Source organism: Rana temporaria (genome assembly GCF_905171775.1).
Source record: "Rana temporaria chromosome 9 unlocalized genomic scaffold, aRanTem1.1 chr9y, whole genome shotgun sequence".
NCBI lineage: Eukaryota > Metazoa > Chordata > Amphibia > Anura > Ranidae > Rana > Rana temporaria.
Window position 1 is genome coordinate 9370 of NW_024404483.1, and position 16731 is coordinate 26100.

Here is a 16731-nt window from a genome sequence, read left to right on the forward strand (position 1 = left end):
CCACTAGATGGTAGATCGGTATTACCGCGACCCTCCACTAGATGGTAGATCGGTATTACCGTGACCCTCCACTAGATGGTAGATCGGTATTACTGCGACCCTCCACTAGATGGTAGATCGGTATTACCGTGACCCTCCACTAGATGGTAGATCGGTATTACTGTGACCCTCCACTAGATGGTAGATCGGTATTACTGCGACCCTCCACTAGATGGTAGATCGGTATTACCGCGACCGTCCACTAGATGGTAGATCGGTATTACCACGACCGTCCACTAGGTGTCACCCCTGACATGTATCGTGAGCTCTGACTGGTGGAATTGCAGCAAACGGAAGGCCACATGAACGGAGAATGCGGTTGAGTTTGTAAAAATAGACTTTAATGGAAGATTCGGAAAAGGTTCTACAGGGAACGGATTGATAAAAGAGACTTTCTATGTACATAGTGGGCGAGGCTCGGCCTCCCCTGATGGAGGACACAGTCCTAGGTGGTCATTGTCTTTGTTTCTGATGATATCATACATTCCCTTCTGTACATTCAGATGTTGCGGTCCCTGATGATGTCATACTTTTCTCCGGTGATGTCATGGTTTCCTCATTGTGTGTGTCGGCGTCCCCTGATGAAGTCATGGTTACATCCTGGGATGTGGCGGGTTCAGGTGAAGTCTCTGACGACGATGCGATTTTGGGGTACCCTCCACTCTCTTCCATGGCTCTCTGTAGATGTTCCCATCCCCCCTCTTCCCCTTGGAGGGCCCTTTCATATAGTCTAGCGTGGGCCCTCAGTTCTCGGATGGAGCGCTGCGTCTCCAGGTTCCGTCGCAGTAACGCCAGAGAGCGCAGCGAGACTTCCAGGAGGGTAGGGGTTGGTCTGTTTTCGGGGGATGTGGTACTGAGGGGCACTGGAGAGGGGGGAGGGGCTAGGCGTGGAGCTATCCTGGGATAGGATCGAAGAATGGGAAGATAGGATGAAGGGGAGGGGCGTTTCCGATGGCGACGTACATGAGGCTGGAGGATGACGAGCCGAGACTGCAAGAAAGAAATGGACATACAAATGAGAACACAATCCGATACTTGGAGCTCCACCCACTGTATACAATGTAACCTCCCCTATATACACCGACCAACCAGAACACTCCGACCCCAGACTATATATACTGTGCAACCCTCCCCCTCTATATACACCGACCAACCAGAACACTCCGAGGAGAAATTACACCATGGAGCAGTGTTGGTGATCCTTGGCACCCCAGATGTTTTGGAACTACTTTTCCCATAATTCTCAACTACACTGCAGAGTGCCTGAGCATCATGGGAAATGTAGTTCCAAAACATCTGGGGGTGCCGAGGTTCACCATCACTGCCATAGAGGTTCCCATGGATGATCCTCTCCCTCACCCAGGAGAAATGACACCATAGAGGCTCCCATGGATGGTCCTCTCCCTCACCCAGGAGAAATGACATCATAGAGGCTCCCATGGATGATCCTCTCCCTCACCCAGGAGAAATGACATCATAGAGGCTCCCATGGATGGTCCTCTCCCTCACCCAGGAGAAATTACATCATAGAGGCTCCCATGGATGGTCCTCTCCCTCACCCAGGAGAAATGACACCATAGAGGCTCCCATGGATGGTCCTCTCCCTCACCCAGGAGAAATGACACCACAGAGGGTCCCATGGATGGTCCTCTCCCTCACCCAGGAGAAATTACATCATAGAGGCTCCCATGGATGGTCCTCTCCCTCACCCAGGAGAAATGACACCATAGAGGCTCCTAATGGATGGTCCTCTCCCTCACCCAGGAGAAATGACACCATAGAGGCTCCCATGGATGGTCCTCTCCCTCACCCAGGAGAAATGACATCATAGAGGCTCCCATGGATGATCCTCTCCCTCACCCAGGAGAAATTACACCATAGAGGCTCCCATGGATGGTCCTCTCCCTCACCCAGGAGAAATGACATCATAGAGGCTCCCATGGATGGTCCTCTCCCTCACCCAGGAGAAATGACACCATAGAGGCTCCTAATGGATGGTCCTCTCCCTCACCCAAGAGAAATGACACCATAGAGGCTCCCATGGATGGTGCTCTCCCTCACCAAAGAGAAATTATACCATGGAGGCTCCCATGGATGGTCCTCTCCCTCACCCAAGAGAAATGACACCATAGAGGCTCCCATGGATGATCCTCTCCCTCACCCAGGAGAAATGACACCATAGAGGCTCCCATGGATGGTCCTCTCCCTCACCCAGGAGAAATTACACCATGGAGGCTCCCATGGATGATCCTCTCCCTCACCCAGGAGAAATTACACCATAGAGGCTCCCATGGTTGATCCTCTCCCTCACCCAGGAGAAATGACACCATAAAGGCTCCCATGGATGATCCTCTCCCTCACCCAGGAGAAATGACACCATAGAGGCTCCCATGGTTGATCCTCTCCCTCACCCAGGAGAAATGACACCATAGAGGCTCCCATGGATGATCCTCTCCCTCACCCAGGAGAAATTACATCATAGAGGTTCCCATGGATGATCCTCTCCCTCACCCAGGAGAAATGACACCATAGAGGCTCCCATGGATGATCCTCTCCCTCACCCAGGAGAAATTACACCATAGAGGCTCCTAATGAATGGTCCTCTCCCTCACCCAGGAGAAATTACATCATAGAGGTTCCCATGGATGATCCTCTCCCTCACCCAGGAGAAATTACATCATAGAGGCTCCTTAATGGATGGTCCTCTCCCTCACCCAGGAGAAATTACATCATATAGGTTCCCATGGATGATCCTCTCCCTCACCCAGGAGAAATGACACCATAGAGGCTCCCATGGATGATCCTCTCCCTCACCCAGGAGAAATTACACCATAGAGGCTCCTAATGAATGGTCCTCTCCCTCACCCAGGAGAAATTACATCATAGAGGTTCCCATGGATGGTCCTCTCCCTCACCCAGGAGAAATGACACCATAGAGGCTCCCATGGATGGTCCTCTCCCTCACCCAGGAGAAATGACACCATAGAGGCTCCCATGGATGGTCCTCTCCCTCACCCAGGAGAAATGACATCATAGAGGCTCCAATGGATGGTCCTCTCCCTCACCCAGGAGAAATGACATCATAGAGGCTCCCATGGATGATCCTCTCCCTCACCCAGGAGAAATTACATCATAGAGGCTCCCATGGATGGTCCTCTCCCTCACCCAGGAGAAATGACACCATAGAGGCTCCTAATGGATGGTCCTCTCCCTCACCCAAGAGAAATGACACCATAGAGGCTCCCATGGATGGTCCTCTCCCTCACCAAAGAGAAATTATACCATGGAGGCTCCCATGGATGGTCCTCTCCCTCACCCAAGAGAAATGACACCATAGAGGCTCCCATGGATGATCCTCTCCCTCACCCAGGAGAAATGACACCATAGAGGCTCCCATGGATGGTCCTCTCCCTCACCCAGGAGAAATTACACCATGGAGGCTCCCATGGATGATCCTCTCCCTCACCCAGGAGAAATGACACCATAGAGGCTCCCATGGTTGATCCTCTCCCTCACCCAGGAGAAATGACACCATAAAGGCTCCCATGGATGATCCTCTCCCTCACCCAGGAGAAATGACACCATAGAGGCTCCCATGGTTGATCCTCTCCCTCACCCAGGAGAAATGACACCATAGAGGCTCCCATGGATGATCCTCTCCCTCACCCAGGAGAAATTACATCATAGAGGTTCCCATGGATGATCCTCTCCCTCACCCAGGAGAAATGACACCATAGAGGCTCCCATGGATGATCCTCTCCCTCACCCAGGAGAAATTACACCATAGAGGCTCCTAATGAATGGTCCTCTCCCTCACCCAGGAGAAATTACATCATAGAGGTTCCCATGGATGATCCTCTCCCTCACCCAGGAGAAATTACATCATAGAGGCTCCTTAATGGATGGTCCTCTCCCTCACCCAGGAGAAATTACATCATAGAGGTTCCCATGGATGATCCTCTCCCTCACCCAGGAGAAATGACACCATAGAGGCTCCCATGGATGATCCTCTCCCTCACCCAGGAGAAATTACACCATAGAGGCTCCTGATGAATGGTCCTCTCCCTCACCCAGGAGAAATTACATCATAGAGGTTCCCATGGATGGTCCTCTCCCTCACCCAGGAGAAATGACACCATAGAGGCTCCCATGGATGGTCCTCTCCCTCACCCAGGAGAAATGACACCATAGAGGCTCCCATGGATGGTCCTCTCCCTCACCCAGGAGAAATGACATCACAGAGGCTCCAATGGATGGTCCTCTCCCTCACCCAGGAGAAATGACATCATAGAGGCTCCCATGGATGATCCTCTCCCTCATCCAGGAGAAATGACATCATAGAGGCTCCCATGGATGGTCCTCTCCCTCACCCAGGAGAAATTACACCATAAAGGCTCCCATGGATGCCCCCTAGAAGAATTGGGGATTGCCTACTCTGTGTCCCCAGGAATCCTCCCAGAAAAATGGGGTCACTTCTCTGTGTCCCTAGGAATCCTCCCAGAAGAATGGGGTCACCTACTCTGTGTCCCCAGGAATCCTCCCAGAAGATTGGGGATGTACACCGGGGGCCCCTCACCTGGGGGATCTGAGGGGTTCAATCGCTTCCCTACTCAAGCCTTTGGTCTACTTTCTAGGGATGTTCCTGAACCCCCCCTTCTCTCCTGGCGGCTCACCTGTTTCAGTACGACATTCTGCAGTATATAGATAGGAGTAAACGCCGTCTGCATGGCGGTTGTGCCCTGCGGCCCAGATCCTGGTCCATTGATGCTTGTAGATCCATTTGTTTCCTCTGAGCTGAGGCTCTCTGAGCTGCTGTCTGTAAAGGGACAACAAAGAACATCCATCAGACATGGATTCCCGAGAGAGGAAGAGACCAAGGACAAGGAAGGGGAAGACAAGGAAGGGATGGTGGGACTGTAGTTGTTAATGTTGGGGGGTAATAGGGAGGAGAAGGGTTGGTGGGACTGTAGATGTTACTGTTGGGTGGTAATAGGGAGGAGAAGGGTTGGTGGGACTGTAGATGTTACTGTTGGGGGGTAATAGGGAGGAGAAGGGTTGGTGGGACTGGAGATGTTAATGTTGGGGGGTAATAGGGAGGAGAAGGGTTGGTGGTACTGTAGATGTTGCTGTTGGAGGGTAATAGGGAGGAGAAGGGTTGGTGGGGCTGTAGATGTTACTGTTGGGGGGTAATAGGGAGGAGAAGGGTTGGTGGGACTGTAGTTGTTAATGTTGGGGGGTAATAGGGAGGAGAAGGGTTGGTGGTACTGTAGATGTTGCTGTTGGAGGGTAATAGGGAGGAGAAGGGTTGGTGGGACTGTAGATGTTGCTGTTGGAGGGTAATAGGGAGGAGAAGGGTTGGTGGGACTGTAGATGTTACTGTTGGGGGGTAATAGGGAGGAGAAGGGTTGGTGGGACTGTAGATGTTACTGTTGGGGGATAATAGGGAGGAGAAGGGTTGGTGGGGCTGTAGATGTTACTGTTGGGGGATAATAGGGAGGAGAAGGTTTGGTGGGACTGTAGATGTTACTGTTGGAGGGTAATAGGGAGGAGAAGGGTTGGTGGGACTGTAGATGTCTCTGTTGGGGGGTAATAGGGAGGAGAAGGGTTGGTGGGGCTGTAGATGTTACTGTTGGGGGGTAATAGGGAGGAGAAGGGTTGGTGGGACTGTAGATGTTACTGTTGGGGGGTAATAGGGAGGAGAAGGGTTGGTGGGGCTGTAGATGTTACTGTTGGGGGGTAATAGGGAGGAGAAGGGTTGGTGGGGCTGTAGATGTTACTGTTGGGGGGTAATAGGGAGGAGAAGGGTTGGTGGTGCTGTAGATGTTACTGTTGGGGGGTAATAGGGAGGAGAAGGGTTGGTGGGGCTGTAGATGTCTCTGTTGGGGGGTAATAGGGAGGAGAAGGGTGGGTGGGACTGTAGATGTTACTGTTGGGGGGGTAATAGGGAGAAGAAGGGTTGGTGGTGCTGTAGATGTTACTGTTGGGGGGTAATAGGGAGGAGAAGGGTTGGTGGGGCTGTAGATGTTACTGTTGGGGGGTAATAGGGAGGAGAAGGGTTGGTGGGACTGTAGATGTTACTGTTGGAGGGTAATAGGGAGGAGAAGGGTTGGTGGGAATGTGGTTGGATTGTTGATGTTCTGATTGGAGAGGAAAGTATTTCGATGGAAGAAGAAGAGTGATTTAGGTCAAGCAGCGGCCACCTACCTGAGTACCCAGAATCCTTTTCGCTTCCGCTTTGCCCTTTAGACTTCCCCCCCGCCTCGCTGTCCTCGTGTTTTTCTTCTTCGGGATTTGGGGGTCCGGTCTCGGTTGGTGGGGATTTCATGGCTGCTTTTTTGAGAGAACAAGTGGAAGCGGAGACGTCCATCCAGACTCTTCCAGTAATAGGTTGTGTGTGACGAGTCCTGAGGAAGTCTGTATGTGGGGCAGAAACAAACAGCAGTTGTGAAAACGATATTCATGCCAAATGGCAGTTGGACCCTTTGTAGGCCAGTAGACCAGGACACACTACACAGCAGAAAGATGGTAAGTAGCCATTGTGGCGGTAACTGATCGAGGGTTAAGGTGGGTGGGAAAACAATAGGAGTTCTAGGAAAGTAACCATAGAAAACAATGAGAGGCAGAAAAAATATTACAATATTTATTGAAAAAAGTGCATATAAATATTCAAAAAAACATTAAAAATCATATAAAATGATACAAAGTATGCAACGGGAAACCTGCGTTACATCAGAGGGGGGCGGGGTCACCCACATGTCACTGGGAAAGCCTGGGTTTCCCCTTGCGTCGGAGGGGGACGGGGTCACGTGACGGGTGGCCCCGCCCTCACCTACATAAAAGCTGTTACTGGCTCCCGCCGCATCATTCCCGGGGTGTCTCCGGTGGAAACGGGGTGCACTGCAGACAACTAATCGTTGGATCCTGGACCTGGATGAAGAGGAGATCACCCGGCGCAGGATACCGACAGCTTTGGAGCGGAGACCAATTATTTACACTTTCTTTGTGAAATGGTAGAGGTACAATGTACCCCATTACCAATTCACATAGGGGGGCCGGGATCTGGGGGTCCCCTTTGTCAAAGGTGTCTTCCAGATTCCGAGAAGCCCCCCGCCCGCAGACCCCCACAACCACCAGGCAAGGGTTGTGGGGATGAGGCCCTTTTCCCCATCAACATGGGGACATGGTGCTTTGAGGGGTCACAGACCCCCAACGCATCCTCCCCATGTTAAGGGCATGTGGCCTGGTATGGTTCAGAAGGGGGGGCGCTCTCTAGTCCCCCCCTCTTTTCCTGCGGCTGACCAGGTTGCGTGCTTGAATAAGCGGTCTGGTATGGATTTTTGGGGGAACTCCACGCCATTTTTTTTTTTTTAAATTTGGTGTGGAGTTCCCCTTAATATCCATACCAGACCTGAAGGGCCTGGTAATTGAATTTGGGGGGACCCCCACACATTTTTTTTTTTTTTATCAATGATTTTCAATGCCTTTTCTCATTATAGCCGCGAGTAGTTTTAAATGACTTTTTTCCCTTCAGAATGTCATTTTGTGCAGGGACAGTTCTAAACACGGGAAACATGCGCTAATTTACAGGCATACTATAGACACCCCCCAGGTACGAAATTTAAAGGAATATTTAACTTTTATTGTTTCACTTTAAGCATTATTAAAATCACTACTCCCGAAACTTTTTTTTGCATTGGTACATGTCCCCTGGGGTAGGACCCGGGTCCCCAAACTCTCCCCCTGGGGCAGGACCCGGGTCCCCAAACTCTCCCCCTGGGGCAGGACCCGGGTCCCCAAACACTCCCCCTGGGGCAGGACCCGGGTCCCCAAACTCTCCCCCTGGGGCAGGACCCGGGTCCCCAAACTCTCCCCCTGGGGCAGGACCCGGGTCCCCAAACTCTCCCTCTGGGGCAGGACCCGGGTCCCCAAACACTCCCCCTGGGGCAGGACCCGGGTCCCCAAACACTCCCCTGGGGCAGGACCCGGGTCCCCAAACTCTCCCCCTGGGGCAGGACCCGGGTCCCCAAACTCTCCCTCTGGGGCAGGACCCGGGTCCCCAAACACTCCCCCTGGGACAGGACCCGGGTCCCCAAACACTCCCCCTGGGACAGGACCTGGGTCCCCAAACACTCCCCCTGGGGCAGGACCCGGGTCCCCAAACACTTTTTAGGACAATAACTTGCATATTAACCTTTAAAATTAGCACTTTTGATTTCTCCCATAGACTTTTACAGGGTGTTCCGCGGCTTTTCGAATTTCCCGCGAACAACCCAAATTGTTCGGTGAACGGGCGAACAGGCAATGTTCGACTCGAACTCAAAGCTCATCCCTAGTCATCAGAGTACCAAGGCCCCTCAGAAGGGATTCTCAAAATGTGAGGATCGTGAAAAGCCCCAGGGAGACTCACGTCTTTCATTGCTTGGCCACATAGTGTAGGATTTGGATCATAGAGAAGAGATTCACTGGTCATTCTGCACAGGATTCACCCTCCCGTGTGTATCTCAGAGTCCTTTAGGACCCAGAGATCTCTCCCTCCCGTAGCACGTCGTGCCGTACAAACTATTGTACTTCGTTTCTCTCCTCCTGTCACATGTAACCTTGTGAGACTCACCCTCTTCCTTTGCTGTCCTTCGCTCCCCTCTTCCTTCGCTCTCCTCTTCCTTCGCTGTCCTCTTCCTTTGCTGTCCTCTTCCTTCGCTCTCCTCTTCCTTCGCTCCCCTCTTCCTTCGCTCCCCTCTTCCTTCGCTGTCCTCTTACTTCCCTGTCCCCTTAGTTCACTGTCCCCTTACTTCGCTGTCCTCTTACTTCGCTCTCCTCTTACTTCGCTCTCCTCTTCCTTCCTCCCCTCTTTCTTCCCTCGCCTCTTCCCTCTCCTCTTCCTTCGCTCTCCTCTTACTTCGCTGTCCTCTTACTTCGCTGTCCTCTTCCTTCGCTGTCCTCTTCCTTCGCTGTCCTCTTCCTTCGCTGTCCTCTTACTTCGCTGTCCCCTTACTTCGCTGTCCTCTTACTTCGCTGTCCTCTTACTTCGCTGTCCCCTTACTTCGCTGTCCCCTTACTTCGCTGTCCCCTTACTTCGCTGTCCTCTTACTTCGCTGTCCTCTTCCTTCTCTGTCCCCTTACTTCGCTGTCCCCTTACTTCGCTGTCCCCTTACTTCGCTGTCCCCTTACTTCGCTGTCCCCTTACTTCGCTGTCCTCTTCCTTCTCTGTCCCCTTACTTCGCTGTCCTCTTACTTCGCTGTCCCCTTACTTCGCTGTCCCCTTACTTCGATGTCCCCTTTCTTCGATGTCCTCTTCCTTCTCTGTCCCCTTACTTCGCTGTCCTCTTTCTTCGCTGTCCCCTTACTTCGATGTCCCCTTTCTTCGATGTCCTCTTCCTTCGCTCTCCTCTTCCTTCTCTGTCCCCTTACTTTGCTGTCCCCTTACTTTGATGTCCTCTTTCTTCGCTCTCCTCTTCCTTCGCTCTCCTCTTCCTCCTGCTATTTCTCAGTCTTTAGTTATTGGATGGAAGGGATTTCTCAGCTCGCTCTCCCTCTGTCTCTTGAGTACGAGTGATGAAGGTCTCTTGTGTACGAGTGATGAAGGTCTCTTGAGTACGAGTGATGAAGGTCTCTTGAGTACGAGTGATGAAGGTCTCTTGAGTACGAGTGATGAAGGTCTCTTGTGTACGAGTGATGAAGGTCTCTGTGTTGGACTCGTCTGGGTACGGTAGTCCCCTCCCATTGTACAGTCTATGATTGCCCGGGGGAAGGTGTGAGTAACGCGGTGTACTGTACTCGCTGTGCGCTCCGCCCTATACAGTGTACACACGTGGAGAGCCGATCCTCCCCTCCACATGGAGAACACTGTGTTGTGTTTATCTGGCTTTTATCTATTATTCGTCATTCTCTTCTGTCAGACAATAAAAAACCGCCCGTCCTTCGCTGTGCTCTGGCTGGCTGCGTTGGTGTAGAATGCGGTACGGCATGTTTTAGTGCGCCGTTACGGTTAGGCTGGCAGCTTTTTTCGTTTGCGCCCCCCCCCCCAAAAATTTGAGCACCAGCCGCCACTGCTTTTACGTCACCGGCGTTCTTGGCAGTCAAAAGTTCGCCCAAACTGTTGTGTGACCGTGTGTATGCAAGGCAGGCTTGAGAGGAATTCTGTCGGAAAAACCACCCGACTTTCTTCCCGACGGGAAAACCGATCGCGTGTACGGGGCATATTGGTCAGGGATCTACAGACGTCTGGCCGCATAGTGTAGGGTTTGGATCACAGAGAAGAGATTCACTGGTCATTCTGCACAGGATTCACCCTCCCGTGTGTATCTCAGAGTCCTTTAGGACCCAGAGATCTCTCCCTCCCGTAGCACGTCGTGCCCTACAAACTATTGTACTTCGTTTCTCTCCTCCTGTCACCTGTAACGTTGTGAGACTCACCCTCTTTCTTCGCTCTCCTCTTCCTTCGCTCTCCTCTTCCTTCGCTCTCCTCTTCCTTCGCTCTCCTCTTCCTTCGCTCTCCTCTTCCTTCTGCTATTTCCCAGTCTTCGTAGTTCCTCGATGGAAGGGCTTTCTCAGCTCGCTCTCCCTCTGTCTCTTGAGTACGAGTGATGAAGGTCTCTTGTGTACGAGTGATGAAGGTCTCTTGAGTACAAGTGATGAAGGTCTCTTGAGTACGAGTGATGAAGGTCTCTTGAGTACGAGTGATGAAGGTCTCTTGTGTACGAGTGATGAAGGTCTCTTGTGTACGAGTGATGAAGGTCTCTTGTGTACGAGTGATGAAGGTCTCTTGTGTACGAGTGATGAAGGTCTCTTGTGTACGAGTGATGAAGGTCTCTTGAGTACGAGTGATGAAGGTCTCTTGAGTACGAGTGATGAAGGTCTCTTGTGTACGAGTGATGAAGGTCTCTTGAGTACGAGTGATGAAGGTCTCTGTGTTGGACTCGTCTGGGTACGGTAGTCCCCTCCCATTGTACAGTCTATGATTGCCCCGGGGAAGGTGTGAGTAACGCGGTGTACTGTACTCGCTGTGCGCTCCGCCCTATACAGTGTACACACGTGGAGAGCCGATCCTCCCCTCCACATGGAGAACACTGTGTTGTGTTTATCCGACTTTTACAGTGGGGATGGAAAGTTTGGGCACCCCAGGTAAAAATGTGTATTAATGTGCATAACGAAGCCAAGGAAAGATGGAAAAATCTCCAAAAGGCATCAAATTACAGATTAGACATTCTTATAATATGTCCGAAAAAGTTACATTTTATTTCCATCATTTACACTTTCAAAATTACAGAAAACCAAAAAATGGCGTCTGCAAAAGTTTGGGCACCCTGCAGAATTTCTAGCATGCCCCGCCCCCTTTGCAGAGCTGAGAGCTGCCAGTGTCATGGATTGTTCATCACTCATCGTGATGAAGCCCAGACTCATCTGACCCTCCCCCAACAATCAGCACCATGGCTTCTTCTAAGCAGTTGTCTAGAAAAGTGAAAATAGTTGTCGCTCACAAAGCTGGAGAAGCTATAAGAAGATAGCAAAGCGTTTTCAGATGTCAATATCCTCTGTTCCTCGGAATGTAATGAAGAAATGGCCGTCATCAGGAACAGTGGAAGGTAAAGCAAGATCTGGAAGAGCAAGAAAAATATCAGACAGAACGGCTCGCAGGATTGTGAGAAAAGCAAAACCCACGTGTGACGGCGCGATCCCTCCAGAAAGATCTGGCACACACTGGAGTTGTGGTACACTATTCCACTATAAAGAGATACTTGGACAAATATGGTCTTCATGGAAGAGTCATCAGAAGAAAACCTCTTCTACGTCCTCACCACAAAAATCAGCGTTTGAACTTTGCAAATGAACATATAGACAAGCCTGACGCATTTTGGAAACAAGTTCTGTGGACCGATGGGGTTAAAATAGAACTTTTTGGCCGGAATGAGCAAAGCTACGTTTGGAGAAGAAAGGGCACAGAATTGAATGAAAAGAACCTCTGTCCAACTGTGAAGCATGGGGGTGGATTAATCATGCTTTGGGGTTGTATTGCAGCCAGTGGCACAGGGAACATTTCACGAGTAGAAGGAAAAATGGATTCAATAACATTTCAGAACATTTTGGATGGTAACTTGATGCCATCTGTGAAAAAGCTGAAGATAAAGAGAGGATGGCTTCTACAAATGGATAATGATCCTAAACACGCCTCAAAATCCACAGGGGAGGGATTACATCAAGAGGCGTACACTAAAGGTTTTGCCATGGCCTTCACAATCTCCTGACCTCAACATCATTGAAAATCTATGGATAGACCTTAAAAGAGCCGTGCGTGACAGACAGCCCAGAGATCTCAGAGAACTGGAAGACTTGTGTAAGGAAGAATGGGCAAAGATCCCTCAAACAAGAATGGGAAGACTCTTGGCCGGCTACAAAAAGCGTTTACAAGCCGTGATACTCTAAACAATCTTCTGATCATATTGGATAGTAGCACCCTACATATTGGGCAGTGGCACCCTACATATTGGGTAGTAGCACCCTACATATTGGGCAGTAGCACCCTACATATTGGGCAGTAGCACCCTACATATTGGGTAGTAGCACCCTACATATTGGGCAGTAGCACCCTACATATTGGGCAGTAGCACCCTACATATTGGGCAGTAGCACCCTACATATTGGGTAGTAGCACCCTACTTCTTCTCTAATTTATGGTTCTATATTGGTCTCCTTCAGATCTGCCAACCACCCCCCATACCCCCATACACCCTGAGAGCTCTCGGCTTCCAGTCTTCTACCCAATGGGCTCATCCAATAGTCGGCAGTGATCCATCTTGTATCTCTGTATATATAGGATGTATAGAAACCCCATATACTGACCCCCCCATATATCTGTATATATAGGATGCATGGACACCCCTATACTGACCCCCCATATATCTGTATATATAGGATGCATGGACACCCCTATACTGACCCCCCATATATCTGTATATATAGGATGTATAGAAACCCCATATACTGACCCCCCATATATCTGTATATATAGGATGCATGGACACCCCTATACTGACCCCCATATATCTGTATATATAGAATGCATGGACACCCCTATACTGACCCCCATATATCTGTATATATAGGATGCATGGACACCCCTATACTGACCCCCCATATATCTGTATATATATGATGCCTGGACACCCCTATACTGACCCCCCATATATCTGTATATATAGGATGCATGGACACCCCTATACTGACCCCCATATATCTGTATATATAGGATGCATGGACACCCCTATACCAACCCCCATATATCTGTATATATAGGATGCATGGACACCCCTATACTGACCCCCCATATATCTGTATATATAGGATGCATGGACACCCCTATACTGACCCCCATATATCTGTATATATAGGATGCATGGACACCCCTATACTGACCCCCATATATCTGTATATATAGGATGCATGGACACCCCTATACTGACCCCCATATATCTGTATATATAGGATGCATGGACACCCCTATACTGACCCCCATATATCTGTGTATATAGGATGCATGGACACCCCTATACTGACCCCCATATATCTGTGTATATAGGATGCATGGACACCCCTATACTGACCCCCATATATCTGTATATATAGGATGCATGGACACCCCTATACTGACCCCCATATATCTGTATATATAGGATGCATGGACACCCCTATACTGACCCCCCATATATCTGTATATATAGGATGTATAGAAACCCCATATACTGACCCCCCATATATCTGTATATATAGGATGCATGGACACCCCTATACTGACCCCCATATATCTGTATATATAGGATGCATGGACACCCCTATACTGACCCCCATATATCTGTGTATATAGGATGCATGGACACCCCTATACTGACCCCCATATATCTGTGTATATAGGATGCATGGACACCCCTATACTGACCCCCATATATCTGTATATATAGGATGCATGGACACCCCTATACTGACCCCCCATATATCTGTATATATAGGATGCATGGACACCCCTATACTGACCCCCATATATCTGTATATATAGGATGCATGGACACCCCTATACTGACCCCCATATCTCTGTATATATAGGATGCATGGACACCCCTATACCGACCCCCATATATCTGTATATATAGGATGCATGGACACCCCTATACTGACCCCCCCATATATCTGTATATATAGGATGCATGGACACCCCTATACTGACCCCCATATCTCTGTATATATAGGATGCATGGACACCCCTATACTGACCCCCCATATATCTGTATATATAGGATGCATGGACACCCCTATACTGACCCCCCATATATCTGTATATATAGGATGCATGGACACCCCTATACTGACCCCCCATATATCTGTATATATAGGATGCATGGACACCCCTATACTGACCCCCATATATCTGTATATATAGGATGCATGGACACCCCTATACTGACCCCCATATATCTGTATATATAGGATGCATGGACACCCCTATACTGACCCCCCATATATCTGTATATATAGGATGCATGGACACCCCTATACCGACCCCCATATATCTGTATATATAGGATGCATGGACACCCCTATACAGACCCCCATATATCTGTATATATAGGATGCATGGACACCCCTATACTGACCCCCCATATATCTGTATATATAGGATGCATAGACACCCCTATACTGACCCCCCATATATCTGTATATATAGGATGCATGGACACCCCTATACTGACCCCCCATATATCTGTATATATAGGATGCATGGACACCCCTATACTGACCCCCCATATATCTGTATATATAGGATGCATGGACACCCCTATACTGACCCCCATATATCTGTATATATAGGATGCATGGACACCCCTATACTGACCCCCATATATCTGTATATATAGGATGCATGGACACCCCTATACTGACCCCCATATATCTGTATATATAGGATGCATGGACACCCCTATACTGACCCCCATACATCTGTATATATAGGATGCATGGACACCCCTATACTGACCCCCATATATCTGTATATATAGGATGCATGGACACCCCTATACTGACCCCCATATATCTGTATATATAGGATGCATGGACACCCCTATACTGACCCCCATATCTCTGTATATATAGGATGCATGGACACCCCTATACTGACCCCCCATATATCTGTATATATAGGATGCATGGACACCCTATACTGACCCCCCATATATCTGTATATATAGGATGCATGGACACCCCTATACTGACCCCCATATATCTGTATATATAGGATGCATGGACACCCCTATACTGACCCCCATACATCTGTATATATAGGATGCATGGACACCCCTATACTGACCCCCATACATCTGTATATATAGGATGCATGGACACCCCTATACTGACCCCCATATATCTGTATATATAGGATGCATGGACACCCCTATACTGACCCCCATATATCTGTATATATAGGATGCATGGACACCCCTATACTGACCCCCATATATCTGTATATATAGGATGCATGGACACCCCTATACTGACCCCCATATATCTGTATATATAGGATGCATGGACACCCCTATACTGACCCCCATATATCTGTATATATAGGATGCATGGACACCCCTATACTGACCCCCCATATATCTGTATATATAGGATGCATGGACACCCCTATACTGACCCCCCATATATCTGTATATATAGGATGCATGGACACCCCTATACTGACCCCCATATATCTGTATATATAGGATGCATGGACACCCCTATACTGACCCCCCATATATCTGTATATATAGGATGCATGGACACCCCTATACTGACCCCCCATATATCTGTATATATAGGATGCATGGACACCCCTATACTGACCCCCATATATCTGTATATATAGGATGCATGGACCCCCCATATATATATATTGAGGGGGGAGATGCAGACGGGACCCCTTACCTTGCTGCTCTCCTCTCTCATGGATTGTCTCCTATGAGTGTTTCTGACACCTCTTGGTATAAGCCCTGCCCTGTCCCAGTCCGCTCTCCGCCTCTCCAGGAAGGTTGTATTGTCTCCCATGCTCTGCGGGGCCCTATAGGATTACATAATGGATCGTTCACATGGATGTTATAAGCCGGAGCGGGTGTTTCACCGCGGTCATGTGACCCGCTGGATCCGCTCCGCACGCTCTCTAAGGGGTTTATCTTCTCCATGGATATCGGGGTCATTCATCGTCCCATGTGTCCCATTCTTCTAATGTCCCCCTATAGAGATGTCCTACAAATGAGGGGCCCCGGAAACCACAGACCTGTACGGGGGCCCCGGAAACCACAGACCTGTACGGGGGCCCCGGAAACCTCAGACCTGTACGGGGGCCCCGGAAACCTCAGACCTGTACGGGGGACCCGGAAACCTCAGACCTGTACGGGGCCCCGGAAACCTCAGACTGTACGGGGGCCCTGGAAACTCAGACCTGTACGGGGGCCCCGGAAACCTCAGACCTGTACGGGGGCCCGGAAACTCAGACCTGTACGGGGGACCCGGAAACCTCAGACCTGTACGGGGGCCCGGAAACCCACTGTACGGGGGTCCTGGAAACCTCAGACCTGTACGGGGGCCTGGAAACCTCAGACCTGTACGGGGGCCCGGAAACTCAGACCTGTACGGGGGCCCCGGAACCTCAGACTGTACGGGGGC

General features: G+C 49.8%; 1 protein-coding gene across 1 annotated transcript in view; it reads right to left on the reverse strand.

Moving 5' to 3' along the window:
* Positions 1-358: 358 nt before the first annotated feature.
* Positions 359-16731, reverse strand: part of LOC120921952 — an 18806-nt gene continuing 2433 nt past the window's right edge. The window contains exons 2-4 of the mRNA XM_040334463.1: positions 6244-6453; positions 4713-4855; positions 359-1029 (exon numbers count right to left, since the gene is read on the reverse strand). Coding sequence (XP_040190397.1) covers positions 517-1029; positions 4713-4855; positions 6244-6406 — 819 coding nt within the window. The 5' untranslated portion in view covers positions 6407-6453 and the 3' untranslated portion in view covers positions 359-516. The remainder of the gene's footprint in view (positions 1030-4712; positions 4856-6243; positions 6454-16731) is intronic.